Source organism: Aulostomus chinensis, chromosome 4, assembly GCF_037954235.1.
Source record: "Aulostomus chinensis isolate RoL2024-O1b breed Wild chromosome 4, RoL_Achi_v1.0, whole genome shotgun sequence".
Classification (NCBI taxonomy): Eukaryota; Metazoa; Chordata; class Actinopteri; order Syngnathiformes; family Aulostomidae; genus Aulostomus; species Aulostomus chinensis.
Genome location: NC_141323.1, coordinates 17474471 through 17497697, shown reverse-complemented (window position 1 = coordinate 17497697; position 23227 = coordinate 17474471). Strand labels below are relative to the sequence as shown.

Genomic DNA, 23227 nt, shown 5'->3' with positions numbered 1-23227 from the left:
ATATCCTTGGAGTCTTTTCCGTTTTGATTTAGAAACGGTGGTTCTGTAATTGGTGGGTCATGACCTCCGCAGTGGTTAATGAGATGAACCCGAACTTAATTCTAATACACAGAACTACTTCTAGTCAGCTTCGCTTCTTCATTGCCCTTTAGTGTTGCCTTTTAAGACCGACTGAAAGCTTTTTAAAATCAAGTAATCTAAGAGGTGAAAATTCCACTTTGAGTAAAGTGCTCAAAAGTTTTAATTGTTTTACCACGCGCCGTAGTCGTAGTGCATTTCTACTTGTTCCAAAATTGTCCGTTCATATTTTTATGACTGCCATGGAAGTTATGTGCTCTTCAATCAAAAACTACTGTGAAGATGTTAATAAAACTTTGTGAAGGGGCAGATTAGTTTTTTGTCAACCAGCCAGCGATTGTGAAAACAGTCAAGCAGGTGTACCAATAAGTGGTTAGAATAAAAAAATTCAGAATTTTGTTAAGACTTTTAAACTGCGCACCACTTCATTCAACTTTGCCTCCCTCAAATTTCTCATCCGGGGATTGAAAAAAAAAAAAAAAAAAGCCGAGCTTATCATGAATGGTTAGAAGCAAAACAAAACATTGTGAACCATGTGACATTCAAACGAATGCTATAGTTTCATATGCTGAGGAATTAAGGGAAGAAGGACTACAACATGCCATTCCGATTATGAAAGTGATGTAAATCCTGCGCTGTGGCCTTTGCTGTCACTAGTTCCATAACACCTACGACAGATTTTGGATTGTTTTGCAGCGCTTTCCACCACCACCACCATCATCTAAACACCTTATGAGGGAGGTTTTGGAAGAATTGTAGAGTTCCAGAAACAGCTGGCCGTGGTCTGATGCCTTATGACTCTCCATGTCATTTCTTCCTTTAATTTGCCACCCGTCTGTAGCTGTGACTCGGGTCACTTAGTGTTTCTAATCAGAACTCGCACTTCTGATCCAGTTATGTCTCATAAGCTTCTCCATGCTCTAATAATAAGGTCGTTCTCTAAACACCGTATTTATACCGTGCTTACGCTTGGCTGGAGGAGCCTGCGACAGTGCTGAGCAGTATCACATTACTGTTTGTTATATGCACAACATACGTGTGAAATACCGTCAAGCATCTCTGCGTACATCAATCAGTAAAGTGTGGGGCGGGTTTCTGTTACTGTCTTATGTATGTTCTGTCAGCTACCTTGGAAGTAAAAAAAAAAAAGACATTTACATGTAGAAAAAAGTGCCCAATCAACAAGTCAGCCCGCCTTTATGTTGCAAGTCCCCATGAAAGGGCGCGTCTGGTATCAAACCTTAACGGTCACTGCTTTCAAGATGAGTCACAGTTCTACACCAAGAAAATAACCTTCATAAATATGCTACAAAAAGAAAAAAGCTTGAACCATGCAAAGTACCATTGAAGGCTTCTTGATTTTATACTGTTTGTTTATTTAATTTGAAGAAAGGCCAGTGTGCACTTAATTATTTGCAAGAAAGAAAAAGATTCAGATCAAGCGCCTCATTTCCATCTGTAGTCCTTATACAATTAAAAACACACAATATAAAATGCCATTTAAAACCCGCAGTAACCACATTGAAATTGAGCAGCAGCCAACTGGTATTAAGGACGGTTAATTTCGTCCTACCTAAATATGAAATGCATTGTTCAATGACAGGAATTTGTCATAAAAAAAGAGATTGTCACCTACCTAGTAATTGTATGAGAACGAATTGAACGAAAAGATGAAATCTGTTATCGTTAGAAGCAAATGTACGTTTTAGATTTCCAAGATCTGCATTAATATCACACACAGTATATTGGTGTAGGTCATGTAATATTTGATCGCTGTTTTAAGTGCCATCAGGGAAGCCTCTATAACACAACATCTGTCCTCCCCCCCCCCCCCGCTCCTTTATCCCCTGTTTCTCCTGACGACCCATCCAACCATTCATTTATTCATTAAGGCTTTTAGTGAATGAGCTGCTGATAAGGCAAAGGAAGAACATCCCTAACAGATGTGTACACGCATGCTGGAATTAGGATATTGTTGTTTGTCCATTAACCTCTTTACATTCCATCTATCTTTGTGTGCCCTCATCACTATCACTTCATTGCTTCCATTTTTGTTTCTTCTCCTACACCCTTTTCTCTCTTTTTCTCAAACTTTTACCCCCCCCCCTTTTTTCCCCCTTAAGTTAACATTTCTCTTTTTGTTCTCTCCCCAGTTGATCACAGTAGAGTGAAGCTGACGTTAAAAACGACCAATCAGGATACTGATTACATCAATGCTAATTTCATCAAGGTAAAAAAAGCCCCCTCCCCCTGCTTTGTTCTCTAACATACCACGGCCGGATTGCATTGTTAGGATTTTTTTCGTGCCGTGTGTGAATCTCGGTAACGTTCTCTCTGCTTCCACAGGGCATGGATGGCCCTGAGGCCTACATCGCAACTCAGGGCCCGCTGCCGAATACTGTCATTGACTTCTGGAGGATGAACTGGGAGTACAATGTAGCTGTGAGTATGGCTCATTGGATGGAGGAGAAGCAGAAGAGGTGGTGGTGGTGGTGGTGGTGGTGGGGCCCTCCTCATTCCTGTGACGCTCAATCAGTGGCGTGTGAAAAGAAGTTTGATTTCTGTTTTGAACAAGTGCTCTAGAGACTTCTGCAGGCTAAACCAGTTTGGCTAATTTCATCTGGCAGCGCTTCTAGACTTTCAAATTATTATCAGGCCAAAAGGATCAGATTATGTTGAGTTAAATGAGTTATTTCACGGGGTGTGGCCACCTCTCAGTGTTTGATCAAGTGGGTCCATTTGAATCGGTGGTGTCACCCCCCCCCCCCACTTGATACCACACACATTGCATTTTTCTTCTCTTTTTGTATAAAATATCCCCCAATTTTCAGAAATTTTGTTGAAATCCCTGATCTTTACGCAGTGCTGTGGCAAACTTCTTCCACGGAATCTGCACCTTTTAACTGCCCTGGTGGTCTGTACATGGAAGGGTCTTGTTCTCGCGCCACCAGCTCCAGTTCATCCAGATCTGAATTTTTTTTTAAAAAGAAAGAAAAGGCGTTTCAAGAAAAGTGTGTGTGTCTGTGTGTGATTTCTGCCAAACAGCTTGCACGGCCTCATGTTCGGAGACAAAAAAGGCGACATATTTGGCTTTTTTTTGCGTGTGTAAACATAAAACTCTTGCCTATATGTGAAATCCAGGGCAAAACTGTATTTCATACTCCACCATCCACCACAGAAATGATGCTCTTCCCTGTTCACGACAAAGATTTCATCAGATGGAACATTTAAGCTGCTTTGTGTAGTTATGCAACGTGCATGTTACACAAACACATCTCTGTTCATCCTTTCCTTATTGTCAGTGCAGTTCAACATTCATTAGTATGGGATTCAGAAATATTAGTATTTGAAAAATATTACCAGTAGTATGCCATAATTTCCCTTTTCATCATAACGTGGAGTAAGATGATTCCTGTAGGCAGATGTGTATTTTTTGTGTAGGAGCTACTCAAAACAAATAAAAGGAATTGGAGACTTGCGCGTGGGTATATAACATCTATGGGTTTGTTAATAATTTAAAAACATAAAATAGTATTTCTTTAAATAATTGAAATCAGCGTTTGATATAGTCAGAGATGAAGAGGCAGACGGAGAGAGAGCCAACGCTGAGACCAGATGGGCACATTACAGATGCGATAATTACTCCTGTAGCATGAAAGGGAATGAATGTGAGCTACAAATATTAGTAGAATATACCTTCAGAAACTCAAAGTAAAGTCTGTCTGTTTGGGGGAAAATAATCAAGCTGTTCTTTATTTCACCGCACAAATGATGTCAGTTTTTCATATTTCCTGAGGTCTCCTCTGAGTCCCTGGATCTCATTGTGGCAAAACCAGTGTTAATGGAACAAAGTTGTATTTTTGGAAAGGGAGGATTTAGCTGTGAGAGTCTAAATATTGATTGTAATCCTTCCTGTTTGTGTCTCTACAGGTTATTGTAATGGCGTGTCGGGAGTTTGAAATGGGGAGGGTAAGCCTGTGATATTTAATCTCTCTGTGTTTGTATGTGCTGCGGTACAAATGCGTATTTGGATGTGTCATACACACATTGGTTTTATAACCTCCACCAGAGCCAGTCTACTGGTTTTACTTTTTCTCACTAATTTGTCATATGATTTTCCTCCACGATAACACATTTCTTCTAAAATTGTCTGTTATTCGCCATGATTATTTATCTTTGACGAAACTGTGTGTGAATTAATTAAGAAAAAAAGAGCCAACACCAAAGTCAGGTTTTTAACTTAACTTTAAACCTCCATAAATGTGTTTTTTTGCTCATCAAGTGTATATAAGGTCTTATGAACGCTCCACATCTCATTAATGGTTAATTTCAAGTCAGAAAGTGTGTGTCTGTGTGTATCGGAAGCTTTGGTATCCGTCTGGTATTTTGTTCTTTAGCCAAACCTAACTCCCACGCTTCTCTGGTCAGAAAAAGTGTGAGCGGTATTTCCCGCTGCTGGACGAGGAGCCCATGAGTTTTGGCCCTTTCAGAATCTCCTGTGTAAGTAGATACGTCTCTGATATCACAGCTGTATTTTGTAAAGAGGGACGGGGGGTTGCTGACTTTATCACAATTTGTTCTAATGGTCATGGTGGTCAAGGTTTGTGTTGAGTCTCCTCTCGTCTCCTGTTTACAGGAGTCAGAGCAGGCCAGAACGGACTACTTCATCAGGACTCTGGTGGTGGAACATGAGAATGTACGTTCTCTGATAAATTAAACACTCCTCTCTTCATTATTCTTCACTTGTGGATCCTAGTGGATGTTTTTTAACAAATGCCCTATTTTTTTCATTTGTACACATGTAGTAGAATCACAAATGTAAAGCAGTAACATCTGTAGCTCATTTTTAATGCTGTGGTGCATCATATTTTAAACGAACGTCCCTCATGTTCAAAAAGCACTCGCCAAACAAGATCTCCCAGTGCTAATTAAACTCATGGCCGCCAAGTAAATCTCTCCATTTCACACTGTCCATATTTATGTGGTGACATTCCAACGCTGCTGGGAGGATACTTATGTCCCGACAGCCCTCTGATAACTTGAATGTAGATAATTAATTTTCCAAATGTTATTGGGGCGAGTGGATCAAATTCTGATTGTAAAAAGGAGTCATTTCACAGTGGTTTTGTACTCTCAAAATAATAACTCCACCGTTTTACAGCCAAAACACTTAACAGCAGAGCACGCTGTTCTGCTTGTGTTGCTTTAAGTATATGAGTTAAGTCAACTTGAGCAACAGAGTTATGAGATAGTGACGGATTATATTCATTTCACATCGATGTAATTCCCATCAAAGACGAGCCATCACATTCTTTTGAACACATTTACTTGCCTCCGACCCTCAGGTGACCGTCCACCTTTAAAGATGTTCTCCTGATTGTCTCCCTACAGGAAACACGAAGGATAACACAGTTCCATTACATGAACTGGCCCGATCACGATGTCCCATCATCATTTGACTCCATACTAGACATGATAGGACTGATGAGAGAATACCAAGAGAACGATGATGTCCCCATATGTGTGCACTGCAGGTAAGGAGACGCCTCCACACAAATACACACATTATTAGAACGCGCTACAGGTGGCCGGCTCTGGTTTGTGTTGATGAAATCCAGTTTCAACACAGCAGAGAAGTATTGCAGTAGTTCTTGGACCAGATGCACTCAAATACACATCTTTCTCCTGCCAAAAGCTGGATTTGATGCTTAAATTATAACTCTACACTAATATAAACAATCTGAGACAAATGAAAAAAATAATTTGATGGAAATAATATAAACAAGGTAATGTTTATGGCATTCTGGCTCCAAATTAGGATTCTGCTCGTTATCATTTCTGCCCAAGCTCTTGGGAAAATAGGGCTCACGTTGAAAAATACCAGAATTACCCTTCATGTTAAAAATGGCTCCTGCGCTACACATGCATGGGGTATACACACACACACACACACTGTCTCCATGTGTGTGTAATAAGCTGTAATGAGCAGCCTGAGGTCATTTCCTGATTCCACTCAGCAGGACTCAAAGCTTGTGTCTCGGCATGTCCATGCGCACGATTTAGTGTGTTTTCTGTTCAGAGATGCTCGGTGTGGTTTGAGACGGCTCTGTGACAGCGTGAGATGAGGTTTTATGATGATGATGATAGTGTGTGTGTTTGTGTGTGTGTCAAACGTGATGTCGCATAGTCTCCCAGCTTCTGTGTAGCTGCTGTCTCCATCCTGTCTGGAAGTGATGTTACACACATGTGACTAAGTGTTTTTGTTTGTGAGTAGAAATCCGGGGCTGGTTTGTGGATTTATGTTTGTGTTGAGAAGGAAAACCAGGAGTGTGTGTATGTGTCTTCCATGCAGGCTTATGTGGAAACCTAATGTACTCGACTGTGTGTGTGTGTGTGTGTGTGTTTGTGTGTGTCTGTGTGTGTGTCTGTGTGTGTACAGTGCAGGCTGTGGGAGGACAGGTGCTATCTGTGCTATTGACTACACGTGGAACCTCCTCAAAGCCGGGGTATGTGAACACACAAGCCATTACAAGCTTAAAACACACATTTACTTGTACAAATACACACACTTTCTTTAAAATAACTGATTCCAGTATGACTATACCTATTTTTTGTGCTATTAAAGAAAATTCCAGAAGATTTTAATGTTTTCCGCTTGATCCAAGAGATGAGGACGCAGCGGCACTCAGCTGTCCAGACCAAGGTTAGTTTGTTTTTTACAGTTTTGTCTTTTTTTATTTTTCCACAATTACACACACACACACACACACACACACACACACACACACACACACACACACACACACACACACTCAAATGTTGTTCACTCATTCTGTAGCCCACCGATTAATTAGTGACTAGAGTTTGCCTCTGTTAATCTCAGCTGACCTTAACTCACAATTTCCAGTCCAACTCTTATCTCTCGGTGGCATAAATCCTCCTCTGCCGTTTATAAAAAGCTTTCTCATACTTTTCTCTCCCGCAACCATTAAAGTGAACACTGAGCCATTTTAGATAAGACAGATAATTGAAATTGACAGTTTTGAATTCAACATCTCCCACCTGAATGAGGTCTAACAGTACATTTAACCAAAAAAGCAAATTTCAGGGGGCCAATGTAAAGATGATTGTTTTTATTGTTCTTTTTTTCTTTAAAAAAAAATCATGGCTGCAAGATATTAACAAAAAAACAAAACAAAGGATGATCGAAGAATAACTTAGTCATGTAAGGCATTTTTGTAAATCATCCTTCTGTCATAGTGAATTCCCTACATGGCTATTTTTCACGGCTTTAGGGGCTTTTGATATAAAATATATATCAAAACAAGGCTTCACTGTCATTTTTTGGATTTGTGTAAATAAATTCCAATGATATAACATCATGGGCTGTAAACATCCTGTCTAACTCGAGGAAAGTAATGAGAGGAGAGTAGAGTCACATCAGGTGAGGCAAAGTTTCATTGTGTAAACACGATTTCTCGTGTATTTCTCGGCCTTGAAAATGATTTTTTTTTTTTCACTACAAACACGGCTTTTTGTATGTTTTGATTTGCTGAGGCTTTTTCTCTTTTTGTCTTCTTCACCTCATTTACCCTTTTTCATTCTTTTTTTCCCCCCTGCCTCATTATGTCCTCCTCTCCCTCCAGGAGCAGTACGAGTTAGTTCATAAAGCAATTGCTCAGCTTTTCCAGAAACAACTGCTGCTACTGGAGAGTCCCACCAACACACAGATACACGATGGCATGGTATGACACACATATACAGACACACACAGATGCACGCGCACACACACGCACACACACACACACACACACACACACACACTGGTTTTAAAAAAGGATGTGGCTGAGTAGCGCACTGTAAGAGGGGAAAAAAACAATAAATGTTCTTGTGACTAAAATAATTAGTCACAAGGGAGGGAAAGTTTAGGAGAACTCGAAGAGAGAAGGGAGACCTCTAAGAACTTGGAGTTGCAGCCAGAATGAGAACTCTCTTTTACAGAGTCGTCTCAGAGGACACCGTACAGTTAGACCTATTTAAAAGCGCTTGAATACAGCTTCACTCTGTCAGTCATTGCTGGCCTTGTTCAAATTTACTTCTCACATCTTTGCCCCATATAACCTCTAAAATCAAACTCACCGTACAAAGTAATTGTCCCTTTGCCCAAACGAGGCATACAAGCCCACACAAAAATCACTCATTTATTCTCTAATGATCAAAGTTCCTTCTGGATTATCTGAATATGAAGTGTGGTGCTCCCCTGGGCCAATCAGTGCCATTCTCCAGGTTTTGTCGAAATCCAGTCGGAGGGTGGGAAACTCGCAAGTGACCGACAGATCCCTAATCCGTAGCTCCTTCCCGTCATCCAGCATCATGATGTAGCAGTGATGAGGAAGCTACTTAAAGACTTGGAAAGCTACAAGCTAGATTTAATGGGAAGTTGTAGTGGCACTACACTTTCGCTCAAATTGTCCAAATAACAAATGAATCTCTACAATATTGGTAAAGAATTCATCCACAGAAGGTGTCAGAGATGGAAGGACCAGCACCAGTTCTGCTGTCAAACTAGTCCACTTCTTCCAAAGACTGAAACACACTGGGTTATCCATGATGTGTCACGTCAGCATAGCAGTGATCGCCATCACAGGCACTTTCTATTTCGTCAGAGCAGGCCTGTGTTTCTTTTTTCATCAGGCAACCCTGCGATCCTCCAGGCATTTAACATGAGAAATTGCTCCTCTAGTGTAGTGGGTCCGTGGCCAGAATAAATGGTTTAAGTGAGTATGGTTAAAGTCTCTGCTATGCCCCACAGAACACGCTGCGAACATCATCATTGTGTTTCAGATGTGAGAAGACAGGGACAGCTCGGTTCAAAACCTGTCTCCGTATAAAATAATGCACTGGAGCTTTTGTTGCGCTACCTCTCTTTGTAGAAAACATTTTCCCATCGTGAGCATGTTTCAGTGGCTTTGCTACCGGCCTGCTAATGGAAAATGACTCTAGACTACTAGCATCGCTTAGTGTTACGTTGCCACATCCTAACACTGTTGAGAGAATGTCAGAGAGATCATGGAAAGATCAGAGACAATGAGAGAGTGATGTGGCTGTAATCCAGAAGCAGTTTTCCTGCTTGATGATTCTTCTGACTTCACCTCACTTCCATGATGACGTTGATCCTCAGAATAGATCCTCATCCTCATCGGACAGCTGCACTCTTGCACTAGAAAAGTCTGTTAACTAACTTAAAGGGCAACATGTGCCCCACTGAACAATAAAGGCACAAGGAGTATTAATAAAGGGTCAATTTTGCTCAAGTCATGTGCATTTAGCCCACTTATTCATAGATATACATATATACATACAGAAATATATTTGTGTGTGTATATATGTATACGTGTACACACACACACATATAAATAGCAATCCTTACTGTACCCTTATTTTCAAGTGTGAACGTAAAGTGTAGGCATAGTATGTTACAGAGGCATGAGTACAGCTTGGTTGCTGCCATTAAAACCTTGTCATTATCTCAAAGCTCACTGCAAGCACACACACACACACACACACACACACACACACACACACACACACACACACACACACACACACACATTGCTCTGCTCACGCACAGCCACCATTGTTGAAAGGAAACTTTCCTACTAAAATTGATTACCAAGTGTGTTCCTCAACAGTGGCCTGATTTTCCCTTCCATCATGCGCCTCTGATGACTGGAGTTGTCCTGTCATCTTCTCATTATCAGAGAGAGTCCAATTAATGATTCACAGGGGGAAGAGAGGAGGAGGAGGTGGAAGACGGGAGCTGAGAGGAAGGGAGAAAATAAGTAGGGAGGAGGAGGGTTTCTTTAACAGACAAGTTTGAACCTTCAGTGAGGCAATTTTGCAGCTACTTTTTTCTTATGAAAAACAAAGTACAGACGAAGAGAGACAAAATAGCTAGAGATAATATACATTTCGCTGAAGAAAAGAAAACTTTGGTGACACCAAGTATGGAAACTCTCACAAGAAATCAAGCTGTTTAAAATTTAGCACTACTAAAAATCTGGCAAGTAAGACAAATTCTCTCTCTCTCTCTCTCTCTCTCTCTCTCACACACACACACTCACTCACTCACTCACACACACACACACACACACATACACACAAAGGCTCTAAGGCTTGCTGTACATGCCAAACAAAATCACATCTGGAATGCTGTCAGACTGCCCTGCAAATACCAGAACACTCACTGCATGGAAGCACTTTCTAGGCCAAATGGGAACTGACTTGAAATTCCACAAAATAACACACAGAATATCCTTAAAATATGCAAGTAGAATGTTTTTTGTATTCAGATCCTGTAGCCACATATATGTACCTTTACATCATGAGAAAGTACAGTCCAGCTTTCAGAATCTAGCTTGAGTCATTTACAAATGTGTGGCGTAAAATATACAAAGCAGAAGTGTTGTAGCATTGTTATCATTTGATTAAATATGTTAACAATGGTCAGATTAATCGTTATTGATATAATCAACAAAGTGTGTGTGTATAAATATGTATGTATGTATATGTATGTATATATGTATGTGTATATATGTATGTATATATGTATGTATATATGTATGTATATATGTATATATATGTAAGTATATATATATGTGTATATATGTATGTATGTATATATATGTATGTATATATGTATGTATATATATGTGTATATATGTATATACACACACACACACATACAAATACACAATTAGTCATGCATACGCCTAAAAGTAGATTTTAAACTGCTATTGAAAAAAAAACTGTAGTTCAAGAAACAGTATAAGTAAAGGTAGGAGTATTTTAGCCAGCTGTAATGACTATATAGTCAGAACCAGGTATAAGACAATGAAGCATAGAAAAAAATAGAGTAAAGATAAAATAGAAATGTAAAATAGAAATATGTAAAAAAAAAAAGAATAAACAACAAATGTAAAGTGTATGTATATATATACACACACACACTCACACATATATGTATATATACACACACGCACACAAATAGGGGTATGAAATCACAGCATTGTATTTATCAAAAAATTATAAGTACAGTACAAGTACCACATTTCCCTCTAAAATGTTGTGTTATTTTTGTGTCAAGGATGAAAGTAGTCCAGACAAAGCCAGCCACCAGTCAGACGATGAGCGATGGGACACGCCGCCGCCTAAACCCCCTCGCATACGCAGGTAAGACCCACTTCCTGTTTTTTTCTATTTCTCAACCCTATCCTTCTTCCATCCAGCCTAACGATGTCTGTCTATCAAATTCACGACAAACTTCCAGCAAAAATGTTGTACGCTGATGAATGAACGGGCGAAGGCAGAGTAGAGTGGAAGGTGTAAAGTGACCCCACCCATGTTGTGTTATTTCAGAACAACAGCTTGTTTGTGCACAACAATAACAAAAAAAAAAACCCCATATTAATCCAACTTAACAGAAGCAGCGGGCGTTCTTTTCACCTCAAATAAGCCAGAGCTCCCTGTCGACCCACGGATATACACCCTGCCTCCACTTTATTGAAGTTAACTTGGCTTTGCTCGAACAACTGTTGTCTCCCGAGGACGAGCTGTATTTATAGAGCATTTTGCAACACTGCGCAATAGTCTGCAACTCGACATTGTGTTGAATGTAACACAACCCTTGGCTGGATGAAGCAGAATCACTACATCTTTCATCTCTTCGAGAACAAACACACAGAGACTCTGTCAAAGGTGTGTACACACATGAATGCCCTCGCTCTTTTATGTTTTAGTGTCCGTGCCCCCATATAAACATCCGTTCTATCCTCATGAACGCAGTGTCTCAGGAATTCCTGGAGGGAATTTTAAGTACGCTTGAGACAAACATCAACTTGTAATGATCTGATTAGAATTAACAGGTCAAAGGTCAACTTCACTGTGACATCATAGACCTTGGATTTGTTTCTCAAATCAGGTCCATTTCTGTCTGTGCTGGTATTTTTAAGATCGAATTTGCTGTGTTCAGACGTCATCAACCTATTTACAAGACCCAAACTTCAAGGAGGCTCGATGGCAAAACATATTGCAGGTGATGCAAAAGACCACTCGAAACTTGTTTGAAAACACAATGGTGATGTGAACAGAGCGAGGTCTTTTTTTCTCCAGCCGCGCCGGCACAGTTTATTCTGGCCCCTGCAGCATAAATGTCAAAGATTCTCTCTTTTTAAATGCCCGGAGGACCACGTTGACAGACCCACTGTGGAAAAAAAGAAGGAGATGCGGGTGTGGTTTGTGTGTCGTCTGCTCAAATTGATTACAATGATTCCCAACATCAACAACCGTCACTACGCTCTCGTTACACTTCGCGGCCGGACCCACCGTGTTTCAAGCTCGAAACGCTTCTGTACGTCTCTGATCAGAATCAAATTTCAAACAACTTTCAAATGTGGTTTGGATCAGATTTGCAAAAATCAGATTTCATGTGTTTTTTTTGGGGGGTGTTCTCCATTCCAGACTGTCTTAAATCAATCTGGATGCGCCAAATATCTGATTCGGGCTGGCAGTCTGAACAAGGCTCTAATGTTCTGCAAAAATACTTAATGTCAGCGATTCTACTTTTCCTTTGACAATTTCATCCTCTCATCCTGCCTTCTCTCTTTTTTTTTCTTCTCTCCTTTTTTTAGTCCTCTGCACTCTCTTCTCTCTCCTCTCATTTTTAATTTTGCTATATGTGCCCAGCAGGAGTTCTGCTCCACTTTCTCTATGCCAGTTCATCTCCTGGCCCTCGTTCAGCTTTATTATCTATCCACAGTAGGTGTGGCCTCTCGCCCGATTATTGCTGCATTACGCACATACAGCTGCACCCGACCCTTCAAAAAGGTTTTTTTCTTTAACACACCTTTTATGGAGATATATAAAATATTTCTCACGGTCTAGTTAGACTATTGTCCATGTGCCACATAAAACTCCTGTAGCCCCCTGAGCCTCATGTTTTATTGTCTTTGTTCATTATTGTGCATCATTCGCTCACTCCAACATGAGCTGTGTGGAGTTCACTTCATGCAGTAAAATTATCCACCAGTTTGCTTCCTGCAACTCGACGAGATGGTCGGATGGGAAAGCAAACAAGTTTAAAAAATGTTCCCAATTTAGGGTACAGCTGCGAGTGATTTGTTTCCCCAACTGATTCTTTCCTGATCCAATTCAAATATACACTTTTTGAAGCTAGAATCAGTGCCAAAATTAGGAGTCACTAGAAAAGTCCTGCACAGAGCCCCACCCCTGTCAAATACAGATTTTTCTATCCTTATTAGTTTCGGTCCTTCTGTCATTTTCTCTCCTTGTCATCTTCCAGTTTCCTTAAGACGTAATGTGGAGGTCTAGTTTACATCCTCCAATGTGGTATGAGCTATATTTATATTTACTTACATAGTCCACATTCTGACCAGCCACACACACACTCTGGGTCATGTCAGTGGTGTGTGTGTGTGTGTGTGTGTGTGTGTGTGTGTGTGTGTGTGTGTGTGTGTGTGTGTGTGTGTGGGATTCTACAGAAACTCCTGTGAATCTGGTATCATCGGGGTCTTTCCTACTTAGTAATTGATTGAACACACACTCACACTGCCACATCTCATATCCTCCATATCTATGACTGTAATGGCTGAATATCAACCCTTATTACAATATATCTAAAGCATCAGGATCTACTGCCTTTCCAGATTTTAGTGGTGGTTGTGAAAATGAAAATCTCTCAACAATTCCAACGGTTAAGATAAGATTTCACTGTCTCCTCGTCAAGTCATGCTGCTAATCAACCTGCTCTCTAAAATAGACGCCAGAGGCAAAGCAGCACTTCCTGTTAGCAAGTTTATTATTATTATTATCATTTGAGAAGTCAAAACATCACCTAATTCAAGAGGCTCATACACACGTTAATGAGCCGTAACTTCAATGTTTCTGGTTTGACTTGGCAGCCTAATTCTTTTGTGTGAATTTGTCTTCTGTACAACCAGGACGTATCTTTCTGCCTCCAGTGTGTGTGTGTGTGTGTGTGTGTGTGTGTGAGAGAGAGAGATGATAAATGCAGCATCTTACCTCGTATGTAGAAGGCGCCGTGTGTGTGTGTGTGTGTGTGTGTGTGTGTGTGTGTGTGTGTGTGTGTGTGTGTGTGTGTGTGTGTGTGTACGCGTGAGTGCGTGCGTGTGTGTGCACTTCTGAGTTTTGGTCTGAAGTTGTGTGCGTGGGTGCTACCAACCCACAAATTTCACTTTCCGTGTGTGTGGAGGCATTTGTGTGTCTGTGTACATGCGAAGGAGTTTAGCTGTGTGCGTGTAATGTTATCATAAACTTTTAACCAACATGTCAAAACAGTGCGGATGTTCGCAGTGTTTTTATGCTCCAGGGCGGAGAGAGCAGAAGTTTAAGATTTTTAGAACAGTTGCAGAGTTTTAGACATAGTCTTTTTTTCCTGTCTGTTCTTTAAAGGAAATCTCCAAAGCAGCAGTGAATATATTGAAATTGTATTTCTAAAATAGATTTAGAATTAACATTAAGTCATTGCAAAGTGTGAGTTTTTGGACTGCATCATTTGGCAGATTTCCCTTTAGGGGAAACACCACAACTACTTCTGTATTCCTTTGATGCAAACCTTTGTAATACATATTTACTAAATTCTGCCTGTGTGTCCTGGTGCTGCTGTTGTGTTTTCTGCTTGTAGTCTCCGTTTCCTTTATGCTTGCTGATCCTCTTTATTTGTTTTGCTGAGACTTCTCATTGTTTGCTCCTGTTCCCCCCTCAGGAATCATGAAAGTTTTATCTTATCTTAGAAGGACAAAGGTCTTGGATAAACTCTTCTGAATAATTCATATTCCCATGGAAACAATCCGCTCCAGTGGGAATCATCTGTGTTATTGTTAAATATATATTGTACTTGCTCAGGCGGTGAAGGCGATATTGAAGAAAAGATGAGGAATATAGTTGCTCTCATGGGTAATTTATGTTTTCATGAAAGAAAAGTCCAAATGAATCATGGTGGGCTTGTTTAAACAGTGTAGCTGAGGGGCTTGAAATTGTGAATCACTGCACTAGATAAACTAGCTTCTCTGCTACTTCTGCGTGAACTCGATTGAAGAAGAAATAAAATTCAGCAGCCTAGCACACACTGACCTTTGACCTCCCTGTGCAGAAGGGTTTATGTTCCTCTTTAGCAGGTTCTGAGTTAATTTGCATGGGACCAAATCAGTGGAAAACTCCCCATGGTTACATAATATTAAAAAAATTCAGTTAGACCACATCATATTTCTTAAATAATGATTATGAGGCTGAATAGCGGCTAATATTAGCTAAATGTTTTGAAGAGAACCCCTTTCATTTGTGACTGCAACTCCAAAGTTGCCCAAGAAAAGGAAATCCCCAGTAGTTTGCAATTTCCGTTTGACTTTGTATCTGTCTGTCTTTGACGCACGCGCAAACCCACACACGCACACACTTGGTCATGTGCAGTCCTACGTTAGCACTTGCTCGAGTCATGTGCTCTTCATTTAGCACATTACCACATCCTTTCACAGTCTTTCTTTTTGTCTGTGTGTGTGCATATGAAGCTATATGTATAAGTGCACTCTGTGGAGTGGAACAGCATCTTCATATTAAATTTTCCATGTCTGTGTGGTCATAGCTTGATCACAACCTCAACATCCTGTATGTAATTCACACACCTCCTGCTGCGCCTTTTTTTTTTTTTTTTTTTTAAAGAGTGTGAACTGCAATGTCCTGTGTGTAGGTGTGTGTCAAAGCATGCGTAACAGTTTAAGAAAATATGCATATTAAAGTGAAGAAGTGAGAATACTATTGAGATTAATGAGCTACACTGAGACGTTTGGATTAAATGGTAGTTTGGAGGAACCTTCCAGAAAACATAACATAGAATACATTCAGAGATTAGCTCAGTGGTGCTTCAGACTGCCTCCCAACAGGTCATGTTATCCTTGGATCCACTAAATATGGTCGCCAGTGGAAACCTAGTATCTTAAAGACATGTAATTTGTCTCAGCTGCACTGAGAGCATGTCGCTATCTTTTAAAAAGTCTGCCCCCTAGTGGTAAAACACAACTGAGCTTCATTCATTTATTATATTATGCGGTTAGTTTCATCATATTCTAGTTTCATTATTCCCCTTTTAGATAGAGAATAATTAAAACATAGACGTCTAGAAGAAATTGTGAGACCAGCATGATGAAATCAATTCCTTTGTGGTGCTGGAAATCTGTGAAAATGTGAAGTTTTAAATGTTTTAAAAGTACTGGGATATTAGGGTAAAATGCTTGAGACTTCTTGAAATTGTAATAGCATTACTTTCATAATCATGCTCCTCACCCCCCCCCCCCCCGACACAATGAGGGAGACATGACAACATGTATGGATGAATATGTAATTGAGCAGTTGTATGGTGCCGGAAAAGCTTGAAAAAAACATCTTTTAAGTACTTGAAAAGTGCTTGAATTAAACTTTGGAAAGATGTAGGCACACTGGGTATAAAATCCTCGGACCTCGGAGTATTAACTTGTATTATAGTCAAAAAAAAAATCAGAGTATGTTTCCATATATACACACACACACTAATCTCTCAATGAATTATGGCTGTGAGTTCAGTGTTTTAATTATTGGAGCTCTGCGGATGTGAGACGTCTTATTAAAGAACATCAAAAGCCCGTCTGTCACAGCTTAACACTCCTTTGCTGGGAATCTTTCCTTTGCTGCTTAACAGGCCCTCTCTTTCTCTCTAGTTCCCAGGTAGAGGGGGACGTTAAAGAGGAGATACTCCAGCCCCCGGAGCCTCACCCTGTACCCCCCATATTGACCCCATCTCCGCCGTCAGCCTTCCCCACCGTCACCAATGTAAGGCAGGACAATGACCGCTACCATCCCAAGCCTGTCATACACGTCCTGGCCACCGCACAACACAATGCGACGCAGGTACCTTGGCAGCTATGGGAGCATTTTTAGATAAATGCTGAGAGTATTTTTGAGTCTATTTATAAGGTCCCGAGTTATTTGTGTATTTCCTTCCCAGTCCACCAATGCTAAAAGTACAAGGAGAAATTCTCGTGTTTTTCCCGTAATGCAATATTTCTATAAGGACTCTCATGGTTCCTTTTTCGCATCCTTTTCATTTCCAGAATGAAGGTGTGGACCAGCAGCGGAACCAGTCAGACCCCAGCCCCGTTAACACACACACCAGTCCATCAGAACAAAAAGACCAAGATCCGCTTAGTGGAAAGCGGCAAACACAAGTTTCAAATCTAGATCTCAATGATAACTACAACAACAAACTCTCTACGACATCAACAAAGTCCGATTCAGGCCAAACCCAGACCCCCTCTTCACCCCTCTCTCCGGCTGTTGAATGTTCTGGTGCTCCTCGGATTGAGAGGAAGCTCAGCATTGAGATTAAAAAGGTGCCGTTGCAGGAAGGACCTCGTAGCTTTGACACGTCCACCTCCATGGGGGTAGCAGGCGGAATAGGCAGCGCGTCAACTAATAGCACGGGCATGCTGCAAAGAAGCCATGCCTTCAAAGCCCGTTCTGGCCAGTCCCTGCTGACCTCCAGCTCCTCGCTGTCGGAGGACTCAGGCACGGAAGGAGGAGCAGGTGGATGTGGGGAGAGTCAAGCAGATGGAGGCGTCCTCACCAGACCAAACCACCTCCCTGTGAAGAGCGAGAAGGGTGATGCGCAGGGGGCGGAGTTGAAGGCCAGCCACGCAGCATGGGCTCAATCCGGCAACAGCCCTGACAAACACTTCCCAAAGACCTCCTCCTCTTCCTCCTCCTCAGAACGTGTCGCTCCTTCCTCCTCCTCCTCTTCTCACCTCTCCTCCTCCTCCTCCTCCTCCACTCCTGTTAGGACTGCCCTGAGTTTCACCAACCCACTGCACTCCGATAACTCTGATGAAGAGGTGGACGCAGACATGTCCGGAGGAAGGGATGGTTATCATACTAGTGTATCCACAGCAACGGCCGTAGTTACAACATCCCCTCACCATGGAGACCAGCAGTCGGTCAGGAAGGTGTCACCAATGTCAATCGCAGGGCAGAGCTCTCCATCACCCACTGCAGCCACAGCAAGTACGTCAATCTGCTTAAGCCTTTGCTAATAAATGGAATGACTGGAGCTGATTCTTTCAGCTAACTGCCTGCTCCCCTGCACGAACCTATTAACAATTCAACACAGAACTAGCAAATTCCCTTTGAAGATTGACAGACAAATCATCAGGTTTAGACAGCAGTCCCGAATCGACTCTAATGAACCCAGAAATCCAAATGTAACACTTACAGCAGTTAAGTTTTCTCATGGAACATTTGATTCATCCAGCGCACATGTGCTCAGGGAAACCCCACAGTAGTTATTTTCAGGGTCAACAAGGAGAAAGAAGCTAGATGACCACATGTTTCATCCGTCAACACACACTACTCACAAGAAGAAACCAAGAAACTAAAAAAAAAAAATAAAATAGAAAAATTGGAGCTATTGAAGAAAGACATGAGCAGAGGAGAAAAGAGCAGGGATAGTTTCTGTGAGTCTCAGCTCTATGACTAATTGATTCGCTGGTGGAATGCAGCAAATGTTAACACGCAAACATCTGTCAAAACAACTCTTCTCTTCCTGTCGCTGCCTGGGTGTTTATGAGTGAACGAATGAAAGAAATCTGTTGTTATTCTGCTTTGCATTATTCAATGGTGTGTGTGTGTGTGTGTGTGTGTGTGTGTGTGTGTGTGTGTCTGCGCGCGTGCGTGTGCGTAGAGGAAGCTGCGAGCATGTTGAACGGTGAAGGATCAGTACTGCATGATACTGAAAAATACACATTTGCCACCTTTGTGCCTGAACAGAGCTGCGTGTGTGTGACCATTGCGGCTGCACTGTCACGATTGCAGCGATGCAATGCGTTTGTGGTTTTTTTTTTCTCATTTTTTTTTTAATCTTCTCGGTCGCCACGATCTGAGACGTTCCCTTCTTCTCTTTTGATTTCAAAATCACGAGATTCTGAAATCTGATTCTTGCTGCGATTGGAGCTGTGTTGGACTGGACACGCTTGAAAAGGGTTTTGATACTGAATGATGCAAGAGACGTTTTTAAATATCTGGATGAATCTGTGAAGGGCACCTGATATAAATCCACTGGTGTTCGACAAGGAGGAAACAAAACTCTCCGAAGGAAGATCTTTGTTCAACTGGATTTAATAACAGTGTTATTTCCAGTTAATTAATGTCGTCCATGAGGCGTGATTACAGTCGCGTATGCAGTCAGTGCCTGGAGAGTAACATCAGAGTTTAATCCCATCTGAACTTTCCTGTTACTCAGTTTTTACGCTTTAATTAAAACCAAAAACTACTTCATTAATCTCTATCATTTTTTTTTTAACTTGATAGAATTGCAACTGTAGTGGAGAGAAAGTCTTTTGGGACTTGTATTAACAGAAAAAAAAACCCCTCATTCTCAGTCACCTTTTGAACTCCTGGCGTAATTTACATCATGCGCCCCTCATGTATTTCCAGTATTTAAAAGCAAATATGGAGTGGTCTCTTGTGTTTTTGGTCTGCTTGGCTTCTCTGGTTTATTATTATTTGTTTGGGCTGCGGTGGTGCTTCACAATGGATGGACAAGCTAACGGCTGCTGTTTGATTGGTTGCAAGAATCTATTGACGTCTCCTTGATGAGTCGCACCGAGCTTAATGGCTCCCGTGTGACACGTCAAGAGAAAGCTGGGGGCTGCTTTGTTTTACTGATGGCATTGTCAATGAATCAGTCAAACCTTGTTTGTTTTCCACATATTACATGGGTCGGTGATGTATAAATTACTTAAGTGGTCCTGTTCATAAAAAACAAAACAAAAAGAACAGTAAAATAATGGAAGACCAGTGCAAGCACAGATTGCTGGGAAAAAAAAGTTAAACATTACAAATAAAGTTAAAAAATAAAAATCATAAAACAAAATAGAATATAAAAAAACCCAAATTTTATATTAGGATAAAGAAAGTTCCAATTGAATGTATTTCAGAGAATAATTCAACATACCAAGCTAAATCTGGACCTTGCTATCAGTGCAATATATCAAAGCTAGACATTCAGTATTGCTAGTAATTGAACATTTTGTCCTCATTATCTAGTAATAATCTCTACATTTCCCCTGTAGCCTGTAACTGCTCTAATTCTATTAACGTTACCTTTGAAACTGGTGTGTGTAATTGCATTAATGGCCCTAAAGTGAGCTGAGGAACAGCAATAAAATGTTTGCTTTGGCTTCTGCTCTATAACTGTCTAAACTTATGCAATTCCCATCTATAAAACGCTATACTTTAATAATTCGGCACCCATCTGGGCATTTGTCAGGGCTTTATTAGGAGTCTTAAAAGCAACGGAAATGTCTGGATTTCAGTAAAATAAGATAATAAATAATGATTGATTTTCCTGTTCGATAAAGTCACTCCCAACCATCAGCTAGTATGGTGACTAGCCAGGAAACTGATACTAATATTTATTTAGCTAGACAGCAGATTGAATCTTCCAAAGAGAACCGCTAGCAAGGTTTATTGACGGACCTCATAAAGATTCTGGTATTCTAACCCTCTTAGCTCATATTGTCAACACGAAACAGCCATTATGAGCCGTGATAATAAACAAAGTTAATGCACATCCTCGTAGTGGTGAAGCAGCTTTATGTGGAATCTGTACCAGCTGGAACGCAAAACAAGATCATCTTTTCTTCATTAAATGTTCCCCTTGCATCGTTTCCCCTCTCATAACACGCTGCAGCAGGAGCTAATCATAATGGTAATGACCTGAGGGGAAACTCCCAAAGATTCATAAATGGACAAGCTACCCTTAGAAATGGAGATGCCCAAATTGAGCACGATAAGATCAGAACACGCAGGGAAATGTAATCAGCGTCTGTCTGGAACTCGTCTCACCGCAACACTTCTAAGAAGGAAAACTAACAAACAAAGACAAAAAAATTAGCCGAGTTTGTGGACCCTTCAGATATTGTTTAGATGGCATGCATGAAAGTATTTACTGCTCAAAATCCATTTTTCTGCTTCATTTATTCTGACTAATACGGTTCAAATTTTCCTCCTTGGAAAAAAAAAAACTTTGTTTTTTTTAATTACATGTAAGTGCAAAAAAAAAAAAAATACATCAATGGTAGCAATATAGATTGTCAGGCCTCACAACGTATGATTGGATATTTCTGTGAGCTGATTGCACCACAAGATAGTTGCCAAAGCACTCAACTTAGGTTCAGAAATATGATTCAACTTATATCATATTTAACGATTCAGAAAACGATGATAATCATGATGATGTGAAGAAATAAGCGAAGTTGTTCCATGTTTGTTTTGGGTTTTTTTTCCACTCCGGTTGATATACATGAAATTGCACTTGGAATCAGCTAATCGAAAGTAACACACCCTGATTTCTTAAAAAAACAAACAAACGAACAACAAAAAAACTACAGAAATCCCATTGAGTTACTCCTTCATAGATAAAACCAGGCTGTGAAAGGGAACCATGACGGTTTCTTTCCAACTTTGTGTACCTTCGAGTCACAAAGTTTCCTTTGAAGAGGAATCAAGGAAACGGTCGTCATGGACTTCACCTGTCGGGTTTTTCTTCACAATTCACCTCCCATCTCTTTTGTTTTCCTTTTTTTTTTTTTTTTTTTCCTTCTCTCGGCCAGCGAATTAACGTTGCATCTCATTTGACCTCTGACCTCCCTTTTTAACCCAGACTGCTGGGACAGTGATGACTCCCCTCCCCCCCTCCCCGAGAGAACCCCTGAGTCCTTCATACTGGCCACAGGTGCGTTTGCATTGGTCAAGATTCACAGGTGTGTTTCCAGTGACGTGGAGTCAGTGTGGTCACCTTCTGGATGCATCTCAGGTGGTTTTTATGGGTCCGTGTTGTTGATCAGGCACCCAAAAAAACAACAACAAAAAAACCCCACAGTTGGAATGATCAGTTATTTTTTTATTATCAGCAGTTGCAAGCTGTGTGCTGTGTTATATTGCTTATTTTATATTTTCAGAGCGAGAGCTAATACACGCTTGGAAATGAAAACAGCAGCGGTTGTTTGATACAGTCGGTCGCTTCTAGTACAAGCTGAGACAGATGGAATGTGATTTTCTGCTTCCATTTGATCTTCGGGTGCCTTACGACGAATGAACGGTCTCTCATCCTCACTTGAATCAGACAGATGGACACGCATACTGCTACTATTAAGCCTGTGGCCTCTTTTTCAGATGATGCTCTCTATAATAAGTTGCCTTCCACGGTGTTCTTTAGTGCTGTGTGTTAGGAGAGGATGGTTTTAAAAGAGAATATTCAGTTCGAGCTAATTAGAAGCGAAGGAGATGTGTTTTAGCAAAGTAGACCACTAGAGGGCACCATTGGCTATTTCAAACCTCAAATGCTGTGAGGTTTTGTGCCACATATAAGGGAAGTACCTGGTGTTTTAATGTGACACGGAGGCTTCAGCTGTGTTCGCATGTAATTAAATTAGAATATTTTATGCAAAGTTTGCATTCTCTGGCATCAAATGAGGTTGAATACGGAAGAAAAGTGTGAAGTTTGAAAGTGTGTGAATGGTCGGGCGTGTGTGTTCTTTTTAAATTGTGTTCATTGTCTTCCGTCACCATATATTCTCTCTGTGTGATTGGCTAATTTTTCTCTGTCAGACCCTTTGGAAGTGAGGACATCCACCTCGGCTGAATGGAGCGGTTCACACAAAGGTGAGACATGAGTCACACACATCATGAGTGCGTCTTCCTGTCTGTTTATCCGAGTGTTGTTGAGCCCATAGCTACACACGTCCATACCAGCATGTCACCAGAGCAGAGTGGGAAACATACCTTCAGTGTTTCATAAATTAGCTGGAACACAGAAGCCGTGACATCAGAGCGGTCCCCGTGAGAAAGGGAGTGACTCATAGCGTGAAAGGGAGAGAAATTGTGTGTAAAAGATAAAAACGCCTATCGAGAGGTGCATTGAAAGTGTGTGTGCATGCTTATCCATGCTTTGTGGAGTGTGTGATGTTGGTTACTGCCAATTTAATGCTTCAGTAGTTTCAGTGTGTGTGTGTGTGTGTGTGTGTGT

At 40.9% G+C, this 23227-nt stretch overlaps 1 protein-coding gene across 3 annotated transcripts in view; it reads left to right on the top strand.

Annotated features, from left to right (window-relative positions):
* The window catches only part of ptpn12 (protein tyrosine phosphatase non-receptor type 12), a 46742-nt gene that overhangs the window by 18405 nt on the left and 5110 nt on the right, over window positions 1–23227 (top strand). For 2 of the 3 annotated variants that reach the window (XM_086202163.1, XM_086202164.1), the window contains 14 exons: window positions 2232–2308; window positions 2425–2520; window positions 4009–4047; window positions 4507–4578; window positions 4715–4774; window positions 5470–5612; window positions 6518–6584; window positions 6704–6781; window positions 7725–7823; window positions 11225–11310; window positions 16866–17055; window positions 17259–18204; window positions 21863–21934; window positions 22810–22863. In XM_086202163.1, coding sequence (XP_086058289.1) covers window positions 2232–2308; window positions 2425–2520; window positions 4009–4047; window positions 4507–4578; window positions 4715–4774; window positions 5470–5612; window positions 6518–6584; window positions 6704–6781; window positions 7725–7823; window positions 11225–11310; window positions 16866–17055; window positions 17259–18204; window positions 21863–21934; window positions 22810–22863 — 2079 coding nt within the window. The remainder of the gene's footprint in view (window positions 1–2231; window positions 2309–2424; window positions 2521–4008; window positions 4048–4506; window positions 4579–4714; window positions 4775–5469; window positions 5613–6517; window positions 6585–6703; window positions 6782–7724; window positions 7824–11224; window positions 11311–16865; window positions 17056–17258; window positions 18205–21862; window positions 21935–22809; window positions 22864–23227) is intronic. The other variant, XM_086202165.1, reaches the window with a different exon arrangement.